Source organism: Patiria miniata, unplaced genomic scaffold (genome assembly GCF_015706575.1).
Source record: "Patiria miniata isolate m_02_andy unplaced genomic scaffold, ASM1570657v1 HiC_scaffold_3, whole genome shotgun sequence".
NCBI lineage: Eukaryota > Metazoa > Echinodermata > Asteroidea > Valvatida > Asterinidae > Patiria > Patiria miniata.
The window spans coordinates 200,729-212,431 of NW_024037069.1; the positions used below are offsets into that span (position 1 = coordinate 200,729).

The 11,703-nt window shown below is 39.1% G+C and overlaps 1 protein-coding gene across 1 annotated transcript; it reads right to left on the reverse strand.

Moving 5' to 3' along the window:
• Positions 1-495: 495 nt before the first annotated feature.
• On the reverse strand, positions 496-8,571 carry LOC119737022. Its single transcript, XM_038211087.1, has 9 exons — positions 8,407-8,571; positions 5,401-5,475; positions 5,158-5,193; positions 4,918-5,013; positions 3,720-3,755; positions 3,480-3,575; positions 2,291-2,326; positions 2,052-2,145; positions 496-1,082 (listed from the first exon to the last, which is right to left on the reverse strand). The coding sequence occupies exons 2-8, from the start codon at positions 5,468-5,470 to the stop codon at positions 2,081-2,083; spliced, it is 435 nt and encodes a 144-aa protein (XP_038067015.1). The 5' UTR covers positions 5,471-5,475; positions 8,407-8,571; the 3' UTR covers positions 496-1,082; positions 2,052-2,080.
• Between the last annotated feature and the right edge of the window lie 3,132 nt (positions 8,572-11,703).

An 11,703-nucleotide genomic window follows, 5' to 3' on the forward strand; every position in this document is an offset into this window, starting at 1 on the left:
GCGGGTGGGGGATAGATGACTTATTCATGAAGAAACTGTTGAGGTAATTTTCCGCTGTCGTATGAAACTTGGACTCCGATGAAATCTGTTCTCTTATACGGTTCTACATCCTTGAAGGACATTGTGATATTTATTAAACAAAGTGATATTAAAATGGTTTAACACTCTGAAAAATCCCGAGTCAGATTAAATCCCGTCAAACTGACACTTTTCCGTGTCAAAGTGGCACTTTTCCGGGTCAAAGTGACACTTTTCCAGGTCGAAATTGTCAATTTGACCCGAAGTAGTATCACTTAGTCTAATATGACCCGCATTCCGCAGGACATGCATATCTGACCCGGGACGTTTTAGATAGAGTGAAGATATTTTACTGGAGATATTATGCTCGAAGATAGCGATTAGATGCTTCAAGGCACATATTTCAAGTTCTTCTACGGTTTCTGCATTAAAAAGGACATTTCAATTGCGACAAAAAAATAACAGGCTACGAAGAGATAACTTTGGTCGCAGGAGCTCATACCATGCCAACAGCATTTATTCAACAGAAATCTTAAAAGTGTGATTACAATAATTAAGACCCACCACCCAGAATGACTTTTCATGCTTTTGTTTAGTTCAGATATAGCGTGTGATTTGTTTCATCTGCCTACAGGTCAGTTTTAAGTCTTCATAATTCACTGTATAATGTCTTGTAAGCGAAAACTGATTTCAGCAAGCTGTAAAGAAAGGCCTATGTAATAACAAGACAACATGCTAAATAAATGCGATGCAAAGGAGGAAGTTGTGTCAGAGAAACTCGCAGTGGTAGCTTCACAATCGTGACACCCATCGGGTGTTGTTGTTCATTTCCAGATAAAGATTCTGATTAGGATCAGATTAAATAGTAATCGAAAAATATGTCATAAATTTACTCACGGGAGTTAGCTTTGTCAACTTTTATTCCTTGTGGGAATTTCAATTACATGTAGATGCAAAAAGTCTCATTTAACTCGAACAAGGCAAAGACAATACAACTTAATCCCTACACCGTAATAAATAATCAATTGCGACTTCATCATCCCAAGGCTGTTGGCATTTGGAATCTGAAATGAAGACCAAAACAAGAGAAAATAAAAATAATTTCATTGTTAAGCTCACACCAAACTCGTTGGATGAAAAAAAATAGGAAAAAAATAAAAACGTTTTTGGTATTTACGTCCTTAGAACTTGCTTAAAATGTCAGTGCTAGAAATCACATGCACAGAAACTAGTACAGGAATGTTAAATGTCTATAATGGTGTCAAATCTAGCCCAGGTTGGACGATTGTCTTCATTGCATTACGACTGACGTCCAGGTTCTTAGACCTCTGTGTAATACGACTCAAAAAAAAGAAAATTATTGTTTTGAGCACTTCATATCGTGGACTCCCTCTGTACGTAGGGAGGTAAGGAAGTCTACTAGGTTACATTGGTTTCAAGGTAAGTCAATTACAGCAAAATGCAGTTTTGAATGACAAATTTTCCTCTTTTTGAGGTTATTATTTCCTTAAACGGGTGCAGCTAAGTTGAACGATTATATCTGTCATTACGTGGGCTCACTAGCTTTGGCCAAACAAAAAAGTCTCCGGTTTCAGGTATGCGCCCGTGTCGCCCTTGCCATGCGCTTCGGCAAAATGAAAAAGTTTTTCTTTCCAATGTAAGATGATGTCTCAAAACTGCCAAACTCACTGGTTTGACTGGAATCCTGCTGCAGCACAATTTTAACATGTTTTTAGATGGGGTTATGATCGAGTATAAGCTTTATGTGGCCTCTAAGGGACTCCCATTGCGCTAAATTTAGTTGGGCACTATTTGCAGTCATCAGCCGACATTTGAAGAAAAAACGGGGGGAAAAAGCCGCGTCGCTGCACCACTTTTTGGGGCAAGCTTCATATCAGAAACCCGGAGACTTTTTTAGCCTAGGTTGAACGCCATTAACAAAAGTGGGGTCACTACTCGACAAGCTTTGCTTTTTAGAGACCCGCATCCATTAATATAACGACTGTCAACTTTTCGGAAGAAGCAAAAATTACCTTCAATATTTTGCCATTCTCTTGCGAGCTTATTCGCAATCTCCCCATGGCATGCAGGCCAAGCCGGGATGGCACGGTGAGTCAAAACCACAGCCTGAAAATAAAGCAGTTGGATACGAAATGTTAGTGTTACCACACGATAACACTGTGCATCAATACATTGGCAGCGTGTTTAAATGTGAACATTAAATCTGATTAATTAGCTCGAAATTAAGAATAAATCAACTGCAGAAACTTACGATCTCTTGGATATTGCTTCACAGCAACCTCGTCGGCTGAAAGGAAAGAGAGGCGGAACAATTATTTTATTGCTGATCAGTGCGTCAGTTTAGATAAAAAAAAATAACAACGCTAAATCTTACACATATAATGACAAGGATCTTTATTGGAACATGGTCGAATGTCCATTAAAATGTGTCAGTACTTTACTACTGTACTGGCCCGATTGGCGGAATGCATCGTAATGTTAAATAGATGTCGTTCAACTAAGCTGCATCGGTTAAAAGGGAATAACTTCAAAAAGAGGAAAATAATCTTAGAAACTTCGCCGATTGAGCTGAAGAGCAATGAGACGGAGAACATGTTGACTATTCACTTTTTATGTTCACTGCGTAAAAGATGCGTCCCCCGCGCTCCTCAAAAAGGAAACGGGACACAGCATTGCTTTCCAATGATTCTATTAAAAAGTGTTACATCGGTTTCGAGGTAAGTCAATTACAGTAAAATGCAGTTTTGAATGACAAATTTTCCTCTTTTTGAAATTATTATTTCCTTCAACGGGTGCAGCTAAGTTGAACGAAATATATCATTACGTGGGCTCACTAGCTAAGGCCAAAAAAGTCTCCGGTTTCAGGTATGCGCGCGCGTCGCCGTAGCCATGCGCGTCACGTCGGCAAAATGAAAAAGTTTTTTTTGCCAATGTAAGATGATGTCTCAAAACTGCCAAACTCACTGGTTTTAGCAGCACAATTTTAACGTGTTTTTAGATGGGGTTACGATCGAGTATAAGCTTTATGTGGCCTCTAGGGACTCCCATTGCACTAAATTTAGTCGGGCACCATTTGCAGTCATCAGCCGACATTTGAAGAATAAAAACGGGGGAAAAAGCCGCGTCGCCGCACCATTTCTTGGGGCAAGCTTCGTACCAGAAACCGGAGACTTTTTTTTGGCCTAAGTTGAACGACATCTATTTAACAAAAGTGGGGTCACTACTCGACAAGCTTTGCTTTTTTGAGACCCTCATCCACATTATTGTGATCTTATGATTGTCTTGACATACTGCTTTGTATTGCTATGTGGTAAATAAAGTAAGATTGATTAAAAGATTGATTGATTGATTGATTGATTGAAACAGCCCCCCCCCCCCCTTCCGGGAAATAAACATTATAACGATTGTCGATTCAACTTTTCGGACGAAATAAAAATTACCTTCAACATTTGCCATTCTCTTGAGAGCAAAGTCGCACACTCCCCATGGCATGCAGGCCAAGCCGGGATCACACGGTGGAAAATCATAACCACAGGCTGAAAATGAAGCAGTTGGATACGAAATGTTAGTGTTACCACACGATAACACTGTGCATCAATACATTGGCAGCGTGTTTAATGTGAACATTAAATCTGATTAATTAGCTCGAAATTAAGAATAAATCAACTGCAGAAACTTACGTGCTCCTTGATATTTTTTCACAGCAACCTCGTCGGCTGAAAGGAAAGAGAGGCGGAACAATTATTTTATTGCTGATCAGTGCGTCAGTTTAGATAAAAAAAAAATCACAACGCTAAATCTTACACATATAATGACAAGGATCTCTATCGGAACATGGTCGAATGTCCATTAAAATGTGTCAGTACTTTACTACTGTACTGGCCCGATTGGCGGAATGCATCGTAATGTTAAATAGATGTCGTTCAACTAAGCTGCATCGGTTAAAAGGGAATAACTTCAAAAAGAGGAAAATAATCCTAGAAACTTCGCCGATTGAGCTGAAGAGCAATGAGACGGAGAACATGTTGACTATTCACTTTTTATGTTCACTGCGTAAAAGATGCGTCCCCCGCGCTCCTCAAAAAGGAAACGGGACACAGCATTGCTTTCCAATGATTCTATTAAAAAAGTGTTACATCGGTTTCGAGGTAAGTCAATTACAGTAAATGCAGTTTTGAATGACAAATTTTCCTCTTTTTGAAATTATTATTTCCTTCAACGGGTGCAGCTAAGTTGAACGAAATATATCATTACGTGGGCTCACGAGCTAAGGCCAAAAAAAGTCTCCGGTTTCAGGTATGCGCGCGCATCGCCGTAGCCATGCGCGTCACGTCGGCAAAATGAAAAAGTTGTTTTTGCCAATGTAAGATGATGTCTCAAAACTGCCAAACTCACTGGTTTGACTGGAATGCTGCTGCAGCACAATTTTAACGTGTTTTTAGATGGGGTTACGATCGAGTATAAGCTTTATGTGGCCTCTAGGGACTCCCATTGCACTAAATTTAGTCGGGCACCATTTGCAGTCATCAGCCGACATTTGAAGAAAAAAAACGGGGGAAAAAGCCACGTCGCCGCACCACTTTTTGGGGCAAGCTTCGTACCAGAAACCGGAGACTTTTTTTGGCCTAAGTTGAACGACATCTATTTAACAAAAGTGGAGTCACTACTCGACAAGCTTTGCTTTTTTGAGACCCTCATCCACATTATTGTGATCTTATTATTGTCTTGACATACTGCTTTGTATTGCTATGTGGTATAAATAAAGTAAGATTGATTAAAAGATTGATTAATTGATTGATTGAAACAGCCCTCCCCCCTTCCGGGAAATAAACATCATAACGATTGTCGATTCAACTTTTCGGACGAAGTGAAAATTACCTTCAACATTTGCCATTCTCTTGCGAGCAAAGTCGCACACTCCCCATGGCATGCAGGTCAAGCCGGGATCGCACGGTGGAAAATCATAACCACAGGCTGAAAATAAAGCAGTTGGATATGAAATGTTAGTGTTACCACACGATAACACTGTGCATCAATACTTTGGCAGCGTGTTTAATGTGAACATTAAATCTGATTAATTAGCTCGAAATTAAGAATAAATCAACTGCAGAAACTTACGTGCTCCTTGATATTGTTTCACAGCAACCTCGTCGGCTGAAAGGAAAGAGAGGCGGAACATTGTATTAATACTCCTCGGAAAACTTAGCAATGGGAAAAACATTTTCGGGGTGAAACACAAATTAGCACGGAGAATTGATTGTGGTCCGAGGGAAGGATTGTAAATTGCAGCCACCGCTTTCTCCCAAAAATAAAAGACGGACTGAAGCTCAAAGAGAAGAAAAAAGAAGAAGGACATGTTACCTTTGTTAGTTTCAGCCGCGAAGACAGAGCCTAGGCACACCAGAACGACCAAGCAGATATAAGCCTTCATCTTGACTGCATAAAGATACGTTAACCGAGAATAATAAAAGCGGCACCCACAACAAGAACTAGAGGTTCGCGTTTGTTGAGTTACAAACACAAAGTGGTCGGGCCGGCATCTATTTCATTATGTCTTAAACTTTGCCACAATAATCAACTCAAAATCATTTTCAAACATTTTTCAACCTGCCGCTAGAGGCCGTTCTAACATGACGTCACCGGTATTTTTTTGTCTAAAGTACAAACTGGCTGGAGACTAACATCGCTGAAAGCAAATGCACATCTTTTTCCAATTTTTAAATTACAAGGCACTTCCGGTTTGGACCGGAAAGAAGGGTCAAGTGAGTTTGCAAGTCCCGTACACATCAAAATCAGATCTCTCCATAAAGCTATAATAAATTTAATATAGCTCAATGGATCTCTCACAGTTGATTTTCAAATATTAATCACGTGGTCTCAACATATATGCACACCTAAGCTACTGTATTGTAAACTCATCAAGTACAATCGTAAAAAACCCGTATCTCTAAAAGTAAAATTCGCACACCATTGGCGTAATGCAAAGTATTGCTCGCCATACCTATTCACCCCAATGTGCACGTTTAAAAAAAGCCGCCTAGTTGGGCACCCGTTAAAGTTATGTAGCGCCCTCTAATTCATATGGCATCTATTTCATGTGTCTTAAAATTTGCCACAATGAACAGTTCCATACCCAACCTCGTCACCAGGGTGTCGAGCAGAACGCGCCCACCTCTGTTCTCTCACCCTGGTATTGGATCATTTGCATGTTCAAGATTATTGAACACACATGCAAATGAGTAATAGCCTGGTGCCTGCATGTGCATTACATCAGCGTTTGTTTTTGTATGCGGTATCTGGGGTAAAACCAGCATCAATTCGTCGCGCCGGAATTTGTTTAACTTAAAATGTTACAATCTGGCCCGCCAATATGCAGTATCACATTTCATATTAATATAAGCAAACTGGAAAGAAAAGGAATGTTATTGAGAAGGCGTGGACGTTATTATTACAAAGCACCGTGAAAACACGTAATGTACGTTGGAAATAACAACACCAACTACACGATATCAATCCATTATTAGCAAATTGCTTTATCGAATCAGGACGAAGGTGGATCCATACCTGCATCGGGCATCAATGGATTTTCCTGCCATGTTGCCTAAATTGAATTCTGTATCTGCAGATGTCTAGATTTGAACTTTCTATTAAAAAACACAATATTCAAGCAACTGTGGCGACGATCTTATCCAACGTAAAGACATTTTTGACTTTATACACGTACACAATGGTAACTGAATCACCAAGAACACAGACTTGACTCAAGCTGGAATTGCCTTAAATCTGTATCTTACAAAAATAAGTTTAAACTAGAGGTTTGCGTTTGTAATGTTACAAACGCAGAGTGGTCGGGCAGACAACTATTTCATTAGACACTGCCCAGTTAAGTTTGAATATTTTTATGTCAGAACAAAGGATCACGAACTTCAAAATTTCCAGTACAATCAATTATTTTGTAAAAAAATGCATCTTTTAAAGAGGATGATGAATTTCAGTATACATTTTAGGTACACGTACACGTTGTTTCCAGTTTGATGACGTCATCAGTCAAGGGACTACTGATTTAGTTCAAGGAGGATACCTGTTTATCATTAAGTAAAAATAATGCACGGAAATATGGAAATTACAAGTGTATGTAATAATAACACCCAACTTCCGGTCTGATCCTGTAATGATTATAAAATCCTGCAAATTCATTTGTGGTTGCTCACGGAATATAAAGGCACAATTTGGCAGAATTTTGCTTGAGGGCTTTAAGATTTGAAAAGGTTAAACTCGTTTTTATGTTCCGCTGGAGGGTGTCCTTTCGGGGATGACGTCAAAACTATGTTTTTGTGTTTGGCATCCCTCACTTAACACTTTCATAATGTACTTGTCTGTTGTAAAATGCTTTTGTTTTAGTTACAATTAATTTAGGTCAAGCGGTTTTGTGCCCGGGAATACCGGAAATGAGTAAGTTGCTCAAGGCACCGTCTATAACCTCACGAAAACAATTGAACACGAAATTCTATGTAGTTTAAGAGATTTTGATCAAACTATTTTGTCAAATTGTGCCCTGAAATCGCTTGTAATTTGATACCTGATGACGTCTTGATGACAAAAAAAATTATAACATCATCGTCGTAACATGGTACAAGTTCGTCCCCAACTGGCTCCCATAGGATATAAAGCGCACGTTAGCAACTTGTGTCGTCAATTATGTCTCTGGTCTATACCCTAATGAGCTCGTTTGAATAGCTTCCCCGAGTCAACTCGGATATGGTAATCCTGGTGGAACCAACAAGAACCAGTTGAAACCAACTGACCAAACCAGTATTAACTGATAATCCTTATGCACTGTTATTTCGGTTGTGTAAAAATCAAACGGTTGTGTACTATATGAACCTAGCAACCCGTTGTGTAAACTGTTCTTTACACAACTTGTGTAAAATATTACACAACTTGTTCAATGTTTTTACACAACTAGTTGCTAGTTTCATATAGTACACAACCGAAATGACAGTGTGGAATCAACAGGAACCGGTCGAAACTAAATGAATAAACCAGTAATAACTGGTAATTCTGATGGGATCAACAGGAACCAGTTGAAAGCAACTGAATAAACCAGTAATAACTGGTGATCCTGATGGGACCAATAAGAACCATTTGAAACCAGTTAAACTTACCAGTAAGAACTGGATACATTGGAAATACAGGGAACAGGAACCAGTTGAAACCATAGCCGAACCAGTTACCTACGGGTAATTCTTACTGGATTCATGAATTCTACGTGACAGGTCTGTAAGACGAGCGTTTGACATATTTGTACAGATAGGCTAACACAATGTAAACTGTCGCGTCCATATACTCATAAAGTAAGTTACTTACATGAAGTTGACGCTGTTGTGCTCCTGAAGTAGAGATAAGCTTGCTAGTTGACGACAATCGCCGGAATGTCTATTTGGAGAAAGGACCAGACCTTTTATACTTTTTGGAGATGTAAATGGACGGTGCAGAGCTTACGAATGTGGTAACGAAGGACCGATAATTGAGAGTGGTATCAGTAGACGTTCCAGATTGGCTGAAAATTATAAGATGTGAACTCCAGTGAAAGCCCCACCCACGCTTCTTGACCAATCACAGCTGCGATTAAAGACTGACATGCGTGCACTAAAGTGCACCATGCATTTGCGTGCGTTTGACGCACGGGCTGGCACGTGCAGTGGGGCAGCGGATGGTGTCACGTGCTGTTGCCCACGTGCTCAGTGGGTGGAGCTTAATGGATTGGTTTATTGATCATGGTGACTCATCAAAAAAACCTCATGTGACTAAAAAAAACCACTTCACTTTCAGCCCATTTTACGTAGCATCTAAGTTTGGTCCAATGACGAAACAAAAGAAAAATTCGGAATCTCTTTCAATATTGCAAACTTCAATAGTTTCAGAACACGAACGATGAAGCAAAGAGTTTTAACGATGTCAGTATTATCAACAGAAGTATAGACTTTCAAAACGTATTGTTACAAACAAACAGATACCTGTTATTCATTGTTAGAAAAAGTTGTATATCAAGCAGAATCTGTTGATTTGTTGTATTTAGAAATACCTATCAAGGCATACGTACAGTCGTACACCCTTAAAAGAGTTAATTCGTCTATAAGAGACAAAGGACAAACATTCTAATTTAAAGATGACATTGTGCAATGATAAGAAACGTCTTTGCTATCACAAGAGTCGATTAAACGTCATTTCCTACAATTACTCGTATCAGCAATCTGTAATTGATCATAAAACCAGTAACTCGAAATTAATCGTTTCGACGATCATTATTTTGATATTAAAACAATATTTTACACTACAGATTCAATTGAGACAAAACAAACTTCGTTTTGTATGAATCCTTTTTTGTAACGTATCTGGCAAGTTATTTATCATGTAAACTGGGTTGTTATGGTTGTCGGCCGCTAAAAGCAGACATATCAGGACAAACAACGGAACGCAATACTTCACAAAAGTTACCATCAAAAGCGTTAAAGTGACTGCCTCAATAAGTACGTAACAATTCTGCAATGCTCGCTCTTGAACACTTTCATAATCTTATGTTTTATACTCAGTCCAATTAAAAAAAACCTATAATTTTCTCTTACAAAATGTTTGGATTCGAGTAATCACAATATGTCGCAAAAAGAATCAATGAAACAGTATACAACTAACATTCGGAGATGTAACGTATCTTGTGACAAATATAATGGCACGCCTATAAGACATAGGCCTATCTTTTTTTTTCTTTTCTTTTTTTAGCCCCCTTTCATAACCTTCTTGGACTTTTTTAAAGCCTTTTTGCAGTAGGATATCATTTCAAGTTTATTTTACTGAATTGGTCGCCTTGCTCAGAGCTTTTGAACATGACAAGTGACACTAATACGTTACCAAGCTGATCAGATACGTTACTTACCAGGTTGATCAGATACGTTGTCAGGTTGATCAGACTGCTTTATTTAAACCACCATTTTCCTTGAAAATCATGTGTTGGCGGGCTTAATTTTTTTGTAAAGTCGTAGTGCTGTACGGCCTTAAATGTTCTTGTTTTAGGTTTATATCTATACTTAACAATTTATAGGTTATGTCCTTAAAGTTGGTTAAAATTTAAACCAATTTTTCCAATGTTGCCCAACGTTGGGTATTTTTTTTTAAACAACTGTTGGACGGTTCACCTGGTAAACAACAGTTGGCTAAAATTAGTCATTCTACTAGTACCCAATGCTGGTTAAATTAACCCTTATTCAAGGCAGAATAAAGAGAAACTCTGCGTTTTTAGTCTTTTTTTTTTCATTATTAAATTCGATGGACTAAATTAAATTTTTCGATTGGCTACCACGAAAATCATGGATTTCCCCCCAAACAAATTCGTCAAAAGTCTTAGAATAGAAATGAAATTTAATTTGAGCTGTCACGGTGCTCAGTTTAAGAAGCTGTTTAAGAAAAGCAGGCCTATGGTAGTTAGGTTCTTGGAGAGTCCATGATATATATAGCACTGTATATTCGTTTGGATATCCGTCCCCTTAGTGGCGTAAGCCCGTGCCGACGACTGGGGGGGGGGGGGGAGGTGACTCCCCCCTAAAATTCTAAAACCATCCCTACGTAGCAAAATTCAAAAAGCGGTTAGCGGGAGGGAGTGGGGGCTGAACACCATTCGTCACTATATGTAGCACTGCATGATGACAGATCAGCGACATGAGTGTATGCTACTGCTGTTTATGGGCATTTTACCTCAATTACTGACTTCATGAGTATAGTTGATATTTTCCTGTCGATTTTTTTAAATTGGCTACAATTTCTTTCTGTATGTGTGTATGTATGTGTGTTTTCTTTTATTTGTTTTGTTTTTTGATATTCACCACTTATGGGGGATGATCCAATGACCAACCCTTCCCCCTCAAAATGTTGGGGAAATATATATCCCCCAGGGATTTACACCCTTGTCCGTTCCTTCGAATCACCCCGAACCCTTCCCAATCCCATCGCCATGAGCTATGAATATTTGACACTTGGGGCGCTGTTCAACTTTAAACGAAGCCGTATACAGAGCACGGATCTGATAGTACATAATATTTTAAAGGCACCTTTCCGGTGGTTTTGTCAAAATTTCAGAAAAATTAACAGTTCCAAAATTACTCAGACAATCTTGTTCCCCCACCCCCGGCTCCGCACAAGTGACCCCCCCCCCCCCCCTGTTCTTCAATCCTCTTGTCTGCACTGTTACCACCTTATAGAATGCAAGGAGAAATCCCGAGGTACCAAGGTTGAAAGAGAATCCAATGCAGTAATTAGTTCCCTTATCATTTCAGGGGAGAAACCTGCTGGTACATCATCCAAGACGCTTTGGATCCCTGGGATCTTCACTTGGCGTCGGCTATATCCATGCATGATAATCTACAAAGCCTTGTAATTATTTGACTGCATGGGTAAAGTCCTCTTTGTATTTCCTGAGGTAGAATTTGAACCATTCATTAAAAATGTTGATTGAAACAAAATGAATAGGGCGCGAGAGAAGATATTCACGTACAAAATAATGACCGAGTTAAAGAAGTTTGCCCGCGCTCTTAATTTTTTCCCTAACAAACTTTGAATTTGTTTGTTTTAATACTGTGTTGAGGAAAAACAGCTTTGTTTCCGATTTTAGGC

Coding starts and splice junctions, on each gene's coding strand:
- LOC119737022 (XM_038211087.1), bottom strand. CDS start 5,470: ATGAAGGCTTATATCTGCTTGGTCGTTCTGGTGTGCCTAGGCTCTGTC. Junction 3,756..4,917: donor GAGAATGGCAAATGTTGAAG/GTAATTTTCACT, acceptor CTTTCCTTTCAG/CCGACGAGGTTGCTGTGAAA. Junction 2,146..2,290: donor GAAGCAATATCCAAGAGATC/GTAAGTTTCTGC, acceptor CTTTATTTTCAG/GCTGTGGTTTTGACTCACCG.